This window comes from Polyodon spathula, chromosome 31, assembly GCF_017654505.1.
Source record: "Polyodon spathula isolate WHYD16114869_AA chromosome 31, ASM1765450v1, whole genome shotgun sequence".
Classification (NCBI taxonomy): Eukaryota; Metazoa; Chordata; class Actinopteri; order Acipenseriformes; family Polyodontidae; genus Polyodon; species Polyodon spathula.
In genome coordinates, this window is record NC_054564.1 from 6,562,194 (window position 1) to 6,575,717 (window position 13,524).

The window sequence follows — 13,524 nt, forward strand, 5'->3', positions numbered from 1 at the left end:
GTTGTACTCTCCGGGGGGGGGATTCAATTTAGGTCACAGTGGCATGCTCTTTATAAAACACACTTTTTGATATGCAGCCCCCAGAAAGATTTGGCACAACACTTTTATTGCTTCCCATCTGCGAACAGACTCAGACCTGTGCCCATAGTTACAAAGCGTTTAACGCTGCTCCGCCAAAAAATGAAAACAAAACCTTGTGTTGAAATGCGTCTTATAAATAACTCTGAACTCTGCAGGCTAATTTAAGAACTCCAAAATGCACCTGCTTGCATTCTTTCTGTAACATTAGCAATCTGTTTTACAAAAAGAGGATATTGCTGTGGAGGAGAGAGACTGCCAGACTACCATTTAGGGGAATGCAGACAAACTGGACAATCAACGAGAGCTGTGCTTTTTGACAACCGCGTGCACAGAATGCAGAAATGATAGAAGTAAACGGACCGTTGCATTTTAGCGTAATAGAAGATTGTGGGGCACCGGAGCTTTCTGTCCATCACACTCCGCGTGATTTAATGAATTTGTAGAACTATTTCCAATAGGCGATTGTGAAGGCAATCATGAGCTTGCACTGGTTCTGCGTGCCAAGACATGAGAGCACGGGTCCAACAGATGGCTATCGACTCACTGTGCATGGCTCATTGAGCTGACAATAGGGCTATTGAAGTATCTTCATTTAAGATATTTAATGCATTTTGAAAAAACTGCAAGGAAAATCTGTATTCTAGGGAGAAGCAAGTACAGTCAAAATGCAGCAAAATGTGTGTTTTAAACATGCAACGTTTAATGAATGGAAGCCCGCTGATGCAGTGTCTCAGTATTCAGTGGTTGCAACAATGTAGTCGGCTCTCTGGTCAACTCCTATTTTTTTTTTTTCTCCGTTTTATTCAATGGCTCTAACTCCCTGGTGTGGTTGGACAGCTCTGTGTTCTAGCATTGCTGATGTGCTAATCTGAAGTGTACATGTCAGGGCAAACTGTATACACATGATCAGTTTAAAAAAAAAATGATTTCTCTCGCTTTTGGCTCATTTTATCATTTTATATGAGACCCATGCCTTTATTTCTTTTTTCTTTTTTTTTTAAAGAATTGTGTTTGCCAGTTAATTCAATTCCATTATTTGAGGCCCTGCAGTCACTTGGACTTACTGTTTTTGATAAAGCTTATTAAGTTTTAAATTTAATATATTGCAGTATGCGTACATTTCAGGCCTTTTTGGGGTAATTTGACTTATTTGAGTCAAAGTTTTTTGCTACTACTTCCAGCAGTTGGCAGTTATGAATGATGCTGTCAATCTCGGTATTGAAAGAAAAGTGAAAAAAGTTGTTTTTATAAAAATGGTTTACAGTAAAGCCTCCTGCATTTGGTTATGTACTAAGATAACAGCCTGTTTGCATTCAAAAACGTATTTTAAAATCGGAGCGCTGTTCTGGTAAGTGATTTTAGTAAACCTCCACCCGCCCTTAAGTCTCAAGCTGCCACTGCTGTTGTTATTTGTAAAAGTCCCAGGTAAGTAGGGACAAGTTAATCCTGTTTGGAAATGGTGTAATAAATAAATAAATAAATAAATAAAGTTATGGGAGACAGGTTATTTTTCAAGTGCTAATTTTAGTTCAAACATTTATCTTCGCATTGCAAGTGGAAGCTAGTCTCTCTCTCTCTCTCTCAAGACCTTTGACTGGAAACACTGCCTTTTTATGATAAAGACATTTTGGCTTGGGCGTGTGTCTGACCCACTGTGTAATTTCACAATGCTGCATGTCGGCTACATTTTACAACATGCTGCCAAGCTCCTGTTACACATACACAGTAAACAGACTTTGCAAGAACTAGCCAAATCAAAAAAAATAAAAAATAAAAAATAATGCGGGAAGAATTTCCGGAATTCACTGAAAGGAAAGCAAACGGAGAGCAGAAAGTCTCAACGAGTCTGGTGTTCCTTCCCCCTTCAAAAAATATTTCTGGCATTGTGTTGCAGGGTTGTAGAACAACTCCTACAGTGTACAGCACAGCACCTCCTCAATCTCTTGAGTGCTTCAATCACATGCATGCTTTAGATTTTGTAATTGGGATTACACACGACCTGTGATTAAACATTCTATATATAACTTTTCCATTTTTAACGCATAGAAGAGAATGACATTTTTGATCTGACGTCGATATTCATTTTTTAAATTTGGAATCGGCCATTTTATTTGTGCCATTGATTGCTGGCACAGAAAAAAAAAAAAAAAATTGAAATGTTGAAACTCTTGTCATTGAATTATATACCTTTCTTGTATTACTATTTATCAGTTTTTTATAGTGCTGGATCGTTGATAGATGAAATGGTAGTCAAGAGAAGGAGAGGTGATCCCCTTTATTGGACTAACTAAACAATAATTAATCGCAGGCTTTCAAGACCTCGCAGTGAAAGTAGAAAAGAGCAATTCATCATATCATTTGACAGGGATACGAACCCTGTATAAAGGTTTGTCTCGCACTGATGCTGTGCAGAGTGAGGGATCCTGAAGCACGGGGGCTTGCATTTCATTATCCCTCCAGTCAGAAACCACAGAGAAATGGCCACAACCCAAGGCCCTTTGCCCTGTTAGTCACCATACCTCCTGATCGTCTTCTTAGGACCTTGTCATTGCTTAAAGACTTGTGACACAGCGGCCCTTCAGTTCAACATGCTGTCTGGGATATACAGAACCCCTGACTCATCAAATTACCAGGCCAACCTTAAAATAAACTATATATACCGGTATACGTGTATAGTAAAGAAGGAAAGTAATTAATACATTAAAAACTCACTTTTATTAATTGACTATTTCGTCTTCTGCCTTCTTTAGATGGCATGGTGAGTTTTCAGTTTATCAATTACTTTTCTCTGGATCCTGATTCTCTTTGGATATAGAGCCGTTGGCCGTTTCTTAATTCTCTGCTCCCTCTCTACTCTGTGTGTGTGTTGTCAGCTTGTGTATTTTTATACTATATTTTTTCTAACCAAAATATAAACAGTATTGCCAATGTTAATGGGATATTTATATTTGATCACAGAGATGGCAATAGACTCCCATTGCATAGCAGTGGGATTCACTCCTGGTTTCATTGTGAGTTTAAGATGCTGCTTTTCCACTCTGGCTAATGAAGCTTGTAGTAAACCCTGAAGTGGGTGGCACTGCTATTCAGTAGGAATCTAGTCTTATATCCATTCCTGCGACCTTATCAGGGTCTACTGTATAATGAAAAATATATATTTGGGTAGAGTGGGGTAAAATATTTGTGCATATTTTTTTTTTTTTTCGTTCTTCCCAATGTTTCAGCTATAGCTTTATCCCTTATAAGTTGTGTGTGGTTTTCCTACCTCTTTTTGAATGGCTAGGGCAGGCTTCATAGTGTAGCAGGAACGAGACGCAATCGATCCATGGGAAACGGTCTATGAAACGAAATGATTCCCAGCTGCTGTCTTTGTTTCTTTCAGCACCATTGTCATTACCAGGGTTATGTGGAGGATATTCCCAACTCCATGGTGGCCCTGAGCACCTGCTCTGGACTCAGGTAAGAGCGTCGCTGTGTCAGCGCTGCACTGAGGTCAGAGGGGAGAGGAAGCGGACCGGAGTTTTAAAGGAAGGTGTTATGGTATCTGGGAAGCTTTGTGTACAGATCCCGAACGGTGACGCACACCTGGGATTCCTTGTTGCGTTTGCACTAGAAGACATGTTTTTTTTTTTTTTTGTGTGTGTGCTTTTTTTAAATTGAATTAAAGCCCTTAACTCTACAGAAATGTGCAAACGCATCAGCTGATAATACTCACTACTTTCAAGAGCATGCCTGGTTAATCCCCATGTGGCAAACTTTTAAGATTACTTAAGACGGTTCACTAGCTAAAAATCTGAAAAATTAGCAAGGGGTTTCCCATTTTAGAAATAAATACATGTTCATTTTTACCATATTCTGTAATTTTCTACATGAATACATATGTTTTGCTATTCACCCCCACCAACATAAAATAAAAAATATATAGTCATTTGTTTTAATTACGGCCCAAGCTATGTCAGAACCACCTACCTGAAACTTGGCATGTGCATTTGGTACAAATTACCAGGCTTTCCAAAGTGATGAAAGCCAAATGGCTGAGAGATTGTTTCACACAAGTTATTGAAATCCTTAAGGTCAGATTTATGAGGTACTCATATAATTAAGCGTTTGATCTTCAGTTGGTGCAGTGAATTAAATAGCGTATTGAATTGTCGCTGGCAGTGGGCCCAGATATCACAACATTACCTGGAAACACATGATAGCCTGTCTCACTTCCTGCTTATAACTACTGGGTGTGAAGTATTTCCTTATCCAAACAGCAGGAGGAAGACCATACAGCCTGTGCTTTTCCATGCTAAACTGCCAGAGCATCATCTTGCGCATTCCTTAATAGTGTTTCAAATTCTCAGCAATGCTCCATCGTTTCAGAGTCTGGCTCTTTCTCTTGACCTCTCCACTTGCCTTGCATTAAGGTGGCTTGGACAAATAACAGTTTTTAAAGCTGGTTTCAAGGGCTCTCTTGACTTTAGGACTTGATCGGTATCCCCCCCGCCCCTTTAGTCCTTGGTATGACCTTGTTCAGCTGTAATCAGTGCAGTAAATTGGACTAACTGTATGCCTAGGTGTTTTGCTTTTTGTATTTTGCATGTGTGATTCAGCAATTCCCTTTTCTGTATGTTTCCTTGCGCAGGGGGATGCTGCAAACCGCCAATGCCAGCTATGGAATAGAGCCCTTGGAGTCTTCCTCTACCTTTCAGCACCTTATCTATCGCCTTGAAAACATCAAGTCCCAACCTTTAGCTTGTGGAGTGGCGGACACACACCCAGAGACAGAAGACGCGCAGCACACAGCCCGCTTTGATCTGCCAAGCATGACCCAGCTACTGAGAGTAAGAGTCTTCTAGGAATATGAAGGTTACACTGACCAAATATACAGCGCTTGGATAGAGGGTAGGCTTGCCCTTCACCCCCAGTAGAGTAACCCTGACTAAGATCTGATGAGTTGATTATAGCGAGTGTTACATTTGTCATTAATAATTACTGTTGTACAAACTAAATCACTCTTGTTGATGTAGAATGATTGATATGACATTAGAGTAATGCATTCTGTGTTGCTTGAGAATGTAATTTTATTATTTTATTTTTTTCCTTAAGAGAAAAAGAGATGTGTTGCCTCAGACACGGTACGTGGAGCTATTTCTGGTTGTGGATAATGAGCGGGTAAGTGTCTCCAAGTCTTATCTCTTTTATTTATTTATTTATTTTTTTTCAGGCATTTGGTATGAGAAGGTGATCCATATTTTATAATGCTGGGGGATCGAAACAGGCACCGAATTTTATAACAAACAGTTTCCCCCAAAACACTCCACCCGCTAAATAGAGCGCGCTCACTTGTGAACGATCTTGTAAGAGATAGAACAACTCTGGAAGAGTTTTTGGGAACGAGGTAAAGGCTGTTCGTCCCATCAAGGCTTATCTCTTCCTAGCATGCTATTTGTGCGTACTGTAAGGTGATCTGATTTACATACCACTGCTAGATGTGTGGGAGTTTCAGCTTCACACTGATGTAGTTTTGACAGACATCACATTACTCTGTGAAATGTTACCTGTGGGTATAGCCAATGTGCAAGATGCAGTGGATCAGTGAAAAAAAACAATCTTCTCAAACCCAGTGAGATGCTGGCTCAGATAATTGTGTTGCGATCCGGCAGAGACGCTGTTCTGCTTGCTCACTGCAGTGTTTCTTTTTTTCTCTCCTCCCTTTCTTTTTTCCAGTTTGATTTTTCGAACAGGAACCAGACTGCCGTGCGCGAGGAAATGGTTCAGCTTGCCAACTACATGGACAGTGTGAGTTCAGCACTGCAGAGCTGCCAGGGTCCAGCATGCTCCGAATATGACAGAGCCAAGACTGTACAAAAATAATGCTAACACTTGCATAAAGAGAATACATTCATAGAGCACAGGCATGGAAAGAAGATTCTGATTGCTTAGCAGTTTGATCCATTCCTGGTTTTGAGTTTTTAATAAGGCACAACTACAGCTATGGCCAGAAGTTTTGTAGCGCCCTATAGAATTAACTAATTGTGCTTCATGAAGTTGAATGAAACCTGCTGAATAACGTTACGGTAACATGTTGAATTACACACCGCTTTGTAGTTTCCATGTATTTAAGGAAGAAATGACAAAAATTGAAAACTGTGACATTTCAGACTCTAACATGAAATACTGTACTACTAATTTGGCTTCCGGTAGACTTTTTTGCGATATCATTTGATAGTTTGATTTACAGTAAAATATCTAAATGATGTTCATATTTAATTGTCTCAGTCGTAACATTCTAGGTGATGCAAAAGTTTTGGCTATAGCTGTATATACCGTGGCTAATAAGCTTGTATTAAAACATGGAATGGGTGAAACTGCTATGGAATAGGAGTCCTGTCCCTGGAGTGCTGTATTTATTTCACTCATGAGCAAGCAACCCAGGATTGGCGGCTCATCAGTTATTCAACCGTCCTTGTGCAGTAGCTACAGTACTCCATAGCATCCTCCTATGTATTTCTTAAAACAAACCCTCTTTCAAATGTGTTGTGCAAGGAACGCCTCATAAACTGCTGTCTTTGCTGTTGAAAGCCAGTCTGCATTTGGAAGCAGTTTTCCTTCCCTTTTTTTTTTTTTTTTTACACACCATTTCCAAATGGCAGTGCTCAAGGCTTGGCCAGACTGCAAGTGGGGGTTTAGTAGACTCTCAAATCCGTGTGTCTCCTGTCCTGTTTTTAGATGTACATTGCCTTAAACATACGCATTGTCCTGGTGGGGCTGGAGATCTGGAATCAGCAGAATAAAATCAACATCGATGGTAGTGCGGGGGAGGTGCTGGGGCGCTTCGTTCAGTGGAGGGAGAAGGAGCTTGCGGGGCGCAGGAGACACGACAGTGCCCAGTTAATCCTGTGAGTTACAATCCTGTGTGGCTCAGAGCCATAAGAACGCAGTGGGTCCAAAGTGTATCGCAGAATCCCGCGGAAGGGTTGCCAGAGGTTTGGTTCAGTCCGAGTGTGGAGTACTAAGCTGTCCGCGGTTTATTCTCTCTCTGTGTCGCTTCTAGAAAGAAGAGTTTCGGAGGCACAGCGGGAATGGCGTTTGTCGGGACTGTGTGTTCAAGGAGTCACGGCGGAGGGATTAATGCGGTAAGGCATTCCTCGGATTTCTTGGATAGTGTTTTTAAATTTAAAGGAGCGTGCTAACTCCTTCCGTACGCATTCTTCCCGTGCAGTTTCCACACAACAATGTCCCGATGTTTGCGTCTATCGTTGCCCACGAGCTGGGGCACAACCTGGGAATGAACCATGATGACGGGAGAGACTGTCACTGTGGCGTGTCTGCCTGTGTCATGAACTCCGGAGCCACGTGAGTACAAACTGCCAGTAACGCAGGCCTGAGCGAAGCTGCTTCACTGGCTTCGGTGACCAGCTTTGCCCTCAGAGGTGGGGGAGGGGAGAGAATGTGGGGCGTTTCACTCTGAGCTTCTGAATGCTCTTTTGTGTGTCCCAGTGGCTCGAGGAACTTCAGTACCTGCAGCTCTGACGACTTTGAGAAGCTGATTGTGAACAACGGGGGGAGCTGCCTGCTGAACCTGCCCCACCCCGACGAGGCCTACAGCCCCCCCTTCTGCGGGAACAAGCTGGTGGATGTGGGGGAGGAGTGTGACTGCGGCTCACTCAAGGTAGGCATGGCAACCAGCACAGCCTGTCCCAACCTTTTGTTCCAATCGGAGATAACGGGCCCAGTTGCCTCCCTGTGTTTTTCAACCTAAACCCAGCTTGTTTCTTGCTAGTGTTATAATAACGTTGCTGTTTTTTTCTTCTTGTTGGCCCTGTATCTGTGGTGAGAATATCGCAGAATGTTTAATTTGCTTCAGCCCCTAGGGTGAACCTTGTAAAAGAGATGCGCATCTCAAAGCGCATATTCTGATGAGCCTTTTACTGAGACATTTTACAAAGAGGCCACCTAGTGGCAGCAGTTGCAACTAGAATGGAAGTTTCTGGGGAAGCTTCGTCTGCCTTGTAAAACGCAAGGATTGACGTTTGCCTATTCAACTGGTTGCTTTTAAAAGTGTAGTACAAGTGAATTCAAAGGCCATAATCAAGTTTTTTTAAAAGAAATTATAAGCTGTCAAAACAGACACTTGTCCATTTGACCTTGAACCAAAGGTCAAAGTCCAAGACATTTTTAGAAAGCTCTTAGTTGCTTTCCTATAAGTGTCCAATAGTACATATAAGCCTTTCTGCAGTCTTTATGGAGATAGAAGCTGTTAAAACAGTCTAAGGGGCCACCTAGTGGCAGCATTTGCAATTACAGTAGTTTTTTTTTTTTTAAGGTGGAAGTCGAGCCATAGGGGGCTGGGCTGAGGAAACGCAGCACTGTCAGCTTGAGAACCATGCACTGTAGCCCTCCACCAAAAGATTTGCTTTGATGATTACTGTTTGCTTCTCCTGTAGGAATGTGAAAAGGATTCTTGCTGTGAAGCAAAGACATGCAAGCTGAAGCGAGGGGCTGAGTGTGCTTACGGAGTCTGCTGTAAAAATTGTCGGGTAAGAGAACTGAACACTCTAAACTGGTGACTAGTATGCAAAGAGAAAGCCGAAAGCCAGACTGCCCTGTCCCTGTCATTGGGGCAAGAATCGGAGCACGTGCTTTACTTGCACCAGCATGCCCAGTTAAACCACTCCAGTAACAGTTCTGACCAGTCCTGGCTGTTACTGGCATTTCTAACAGAGTGTAGATTTTGTTGGTTTTAACACAACTGCTGGGGATTTCCGTGCTGCACTGAAGTGTTGGTCAGCAATATATCTGTGTGTTTCGTTTGGCTTGGAGCCGTACCTCTTCAGGTTGGGATCGTGTCTGGTGGGACCGGCATGGGCTTGGCACTTGTCTGTACTTGCAGGGAATGCCAGCGGGGCTGTAGGGTATGAAGCAGTGATGGAGGCTTCATGAGCACAGAGCTCCACTCATGGCCCAGTATGGTGTTGGTAGAAAACCAGTACCTGGCTTATTTATTGACATTCAAAGAATCATAAGCCTACTTATAAGTGATCAGGGATCTATTAATAAGGGTGGGTGTTATCTTAAATTGTTCATGTTTTGTCTCCTCACCATTATGAAGGTGTATACGCATTAACGAGTTCACAAGCTTTTGCAGAAACGTGCAAACATTAGTAGAAGAATATGTATAAAAACCACTATGTAATCGCAGTATACTCCCTATTGCAAAACCCAGTAACCCAAACTGATCTGTAGTCTGAACCATGAAACATGAACCGTGTTATCACAATGAAATCCATGCTGATTACAGCAGTGGAAACTGCAGTATCAATTCGATGGGAAGAGTGTGAAACACTGAAGTAGAACTATCAAAAAGACTAGGGAAGACATTTAAATATGGTACATAGTGAGAGTTTAATGCATGTGATACATAAACAAAAGGTAAAGACACAGTTATGCATTTCCACAGATGCATTTATTTTGCTGCTTGAATCCCATGTTGGAAGGTACAGGTGTACGTCCTCTGTAGTGGCAGTGAGTGGAGCTCTGCCAGTTTCTCATGTCGTTTCCCTGCCTGTCCCAGTTCATGCCCGGGGGGACTGTGTGTCGAGGAAGCAGCAACGAGTGTGATCTCCCGGAGTATTGCAACGGGACGTCCCAGCTTTGCCAGCCTGACGTCTTCGTGCAGGATGGGCACCCCTGCAAAAACAGCAAAGCCTACTGTTACAATGGGGTGTGCCAGCACTACGACGGGCAGTGCCAGGCTATCTTCGGACCAAGTAAGCAAATGGAAATTCTTCATTGGTGGGTTTTCCCATGCCCTTTTTAAGATGGCAGGCAGTTAGTTCTGAACTCCTGCAACACAACATTTAAAAAGAAATGCAAAGTTTGAGTAATTGCACTCAAAATGATTACAAATATCATAAAAGGGAATAGTAAAAAAGAATGTAATTCTGAAGAACATTGAGCTCCAGGGTTCTCCAAGTAAACCCAAGCAGTGCATTGCTGCTAATGGGAGCCTTTGTGATGTTTGTGTATCAGAAGTAACAGGATAATCCCAAATGATTAACAGAGACATTGCACTATTAACACATGACAGATTTTAAAGCGCAATCTGTTGCTGTTGGTTTATAAGTTGTTGTTTTTTTTTTTTGTTATATGATTTGTTATTTAACCCCACAGAAGCCAAGGCTGCTCCTCAAGTCTGCTTCAAAGATGTCAATCTGAAGGGAGACAGATTTGGAAACTGTGGTTTCCAGGGTAATGGCTATAAGAGGTGTGAAAGCAGGTGAGTCTGACTAAGTCCACAATCCGAACACTTGTACACTGGGGAACGATACAGGCTGTGATATTTGTATCTGCATCACCACCTAGTGGCCAAATGTCAAAACTGCACCTATTTGTAAATTGTCCAATCCTGAATTTTGTGAAGCTGTGCATGAACTAGCGTGATATCTCAGAGACAAGACCTGATATCCGCTGTTATGATTGGGTCTACTACTAAAGCAGTTTTGACTTCCTTAGGTCTGCACACAGGTCTGCATTGTTGAGAGAGTTTAAACTGGGGCAGGTTTTACACTTGGTGGCCTTCGGCTCTTACTTCCATATGTTATTGTTTTGCTCCTTGTCTGTTTCCAGAAACGCGATGTGTGGCAAGCTGCAGTGTGAGAATGTGGAAACCCTCCCAGTGTTTGGCATCCAGCCTTCTATCATCCAGACCCCCATTGGCAACACCAAGTGCTGGGGAGTGGATTTCCTGCTGGGCTCCGATGTGCCGGACCCTGGCATGGTGAACGAAGGAACCAGGTGTGAAGAAGGCAAGGTACAGTGCAGTCCCCAGACAGCCCCGGAGCAGAACACAGTTCTTATTGCCTTGGAGAGAGAGCGTGCGCTGTGTAGAGAAGGGGACGCTCCTCCTACAAGCTGCTGTGTTTCAATAAAAGGGGCTGCATTGCCTTTCTGTTCATTTCACTTGCCAATCTGATGTCCTGGCCATATACGAATCCTTTACTGTTGCATTCATTTATTTAAAAAAAATCAGTGTATATTTGTGTATAATTGTACAGGGAAATACTTGTACAGTATTTAATAATGAAAATCAAATTCTGAAACACTTATATATTTTTTTTTTTCCCCCCCTGAAGGTTTGCTTGAATTACCAATGTGTGGACGCGTCCGTTCTTAAATACGACTGCGACGTGGAGAAGACGTGCCATGCGCACGGGGTAAAGAACTTGGCTCACGAGAACCAATACACTAGCACTGAAGCTGGCTGTTAAACACTGCTTTTGTTACATTGTATTAAATGCATTGCAGGAGTAATGTAGAAATTCTTGACTAAGAAGTCTGTTTAGTACTGTTTATAACAGGGATTAGTTCTGTTCAACTGGGATTTTATCTTGCAAAAAAAATAAGTCCAAAAGGTATGCTGAAATAATGGGCCACACAAATGACCAAGGCAGTCGGTCAAGATGGTCGGCTATGGCCACGTGTGTAAACAGTGTGTTTGGAATAACCCATGTCCTAAATCCCCCTTGTTGTTCCCTGTTAGGTCTGTAACAGCAATAAGAATTGCCATTGTGAGACAGGCTGGGCTCCCCCATTTTGTGAAAGCAAGGGGTATGGCGGTAGTATTGACAGTGGGCCCGCTTACAATGGTAAGTAACAACACAGTGAAGAACTTCAGATCAAACGTATACCAGGTACTCTCTTAATATTGTGTGTTACAGCCAGAACACAACTTTTATATTACTGAATGCATCTCTTCTGTAAGTAGAATTGCACATATAAAAAATAAATAATTTACAATTTTTAACAATTTTAAACGATTAACCTTTGGTTTAGGGAGACACGTTTTCAATGAAAAGTTAGACTTCAGTTAGTATTTATTTCAAGTTTTGCATGGATTTTAGAATATAACATTACAGTGGTGCACAATGCATCATGCGACTAACAGGATATTTAGGATTTCCATTCAGGATTCTTATCTTCATTTACCATTTTAATGTTTAAACTTTGACTTTAAAAACTGTGAAAAGAACTGTTTGTAGCACAAATTACTATAACACAGTACTACTACAGCTAGAGCTAAAGGGTTAGCATGACCTAGAATTCTAGGATTGAAGAACGATATGAACACTATTTTTAGATCTTTATATTTAACATCATGTAATCAAAGAAAAAAATGATATTGCAAAAGTCTACCAGAAGCCGTAATAGTAGTACAGTATTTCATGTTAGATTTCAAAGTGTCACCATTATTTCAAAGTCAGTTTAAGTATATGGACAACTGCAAAGTGGTATGCAATTAAATATGTTAACGTAACATTATTCTAAACTAGTTCATTCTAATGGGGCAGTGGTCCCCAGCCTTTCAATGCAGGGACCACCTTGGTGTTTGGATTTTTCCCACAGACCACTTGCCACGCGTTTTTTCACAACAGCATTTTGAAATTTGTATGTGCAGAAGTACATGCAGAAAGTATTTATCTAACATACCTCAAAATGAGATTCCTGAGCTTGAACCTTCGCTACCAGGTCAGCAAGGAATGTTGTCATTTTGCACATTGAAAGTTGCTGATGGAAAAGTTCCTGTTTTAAAATTGTTTCTTTTTCTCACATTCTGAATGCTTTGCAGAAAATTGAAAATGCCATTTTTTTTCAGGATTTAAAACAAATAATGCGTTGGGGCTTGGGTCGTCCTCTGCCCCCGTCGTGTAGCAAATGAATCCGTCCGTTTCTAACAACTTAGTGCACTTGCTGAGTCAACTATGCTCAACGTGCATAGAAAAAAAAACACCTGAGTACAAAGATGAGGTGGGGTGGGAAGCAATTTGAAAAGTTTTAAAAATGATTAGAGAGTGTACGTTACTTAGCACTTCTGGTGGGCTGTGATGTGTAATTTAAAGGGATTGATAGCAATTTGGTTAAATATGACTGCGTCAAGAGCAGACTGTACATATTATTTCCAGAAGTATTGTTACCAGAATTTCCTTTTGACATATAGTCTTGTGAGATCTATTAAACCTAGCTGAATAAACCCATGGAGCTCAATTAGATCGTTCAAGCTACAAGTTATTCAAACGGAGTTAAGAATATTTAATGCAATGCGCTACTTTTATGCAGAGCGAAAAGGCTGGGACAGACAGATTGATTGATTGATTTATTTCCCTGCAGTTTAGTGAACACAAGCAGCAGAATGAGCACAGGTTAGAAAGCAGTGCATTTACGTGACGGCTAGATGTAGATTTGTTTTTTTTAAATAATGCTAGCTCAAAAAAAAGTCAAGACAAATGTGTCTTCATAATGTGCAAGTTATTTAGTTAGTATGTGTTTCATGTTAGAAAGCTGTTTCAGTTAATGCTGGCTTTGAAGGTGATGCTTGGTATAGCATCAAAGAGAGCTGTAAAATAAACATTTATAAAGAAAACAGATAAAGGGGGAAATTGCAGACTTCATAAATAT

The 13,524-nt window shown here is 41.4% G+C and overlaps 1 protein-coding gene across 2 annotated transcripts in view; it reads left to right on the forward strand.

Annotated features, from left to right (window-relative positions):
• Positions 1–13,524, forward strand: part of LOC121303217 (disintegrin and metalloproteinase domain-containing protein 9-like) — a 33,163-nt gene that overhangs the window by 11,945 nt on the left and 7,694 nt on the right. For both annotated transcript variants that reach the window (XM_041233783.1, XM_041233784.1), the window contains exons 5-18: positions 3,464–3,540; positions 4,712–4,910; positions 5,176–5,241; positions 5,797–5,868; positions 6,799–6,968; positions 7,124–7,205; positions 7,292–7,425; positions 7,570–7,741; positions 8,517–8,609; positions 9,644–9,839; positions 10,243–10,348; positions 10,699–10,882; positions 11,205–11,285; positions 11,612–11,717. In XM_041233783.1, coding sequence (XP_041089717.1) covers positions 3,464–3,540; positions 4,712–4,910; positions 5,176–5,241; positions 5,797–5,868; positions 6,799–6,968; positions 7,124–7,205; positions 7,292–7,425; positions 7,570–7,741; positions 8,517–8,609; positions 9,644–9,839; positions 10,243–10,348; positions 10,699–10,882; positions 11,205–11,285; positions 11,612–11,717 — 1,738 coding nt within the window. The remainder of the gene's footprint in view (positions 1–3,463; positions 3,541–4,711; positions 4,911–5,175; positions 5,242–5,796; positions 5,869–6,798; positions 6,969–7,123; positions 7,206–7,291; positions 7,426–7,569; positions 7,742–8,516; positions 8,610–9,643; positions 9,840–10,242; positions 10,349–10,698; positions 10,883–11,204; positions 11,286–11,611; positions 11,718–13,524) is intronic.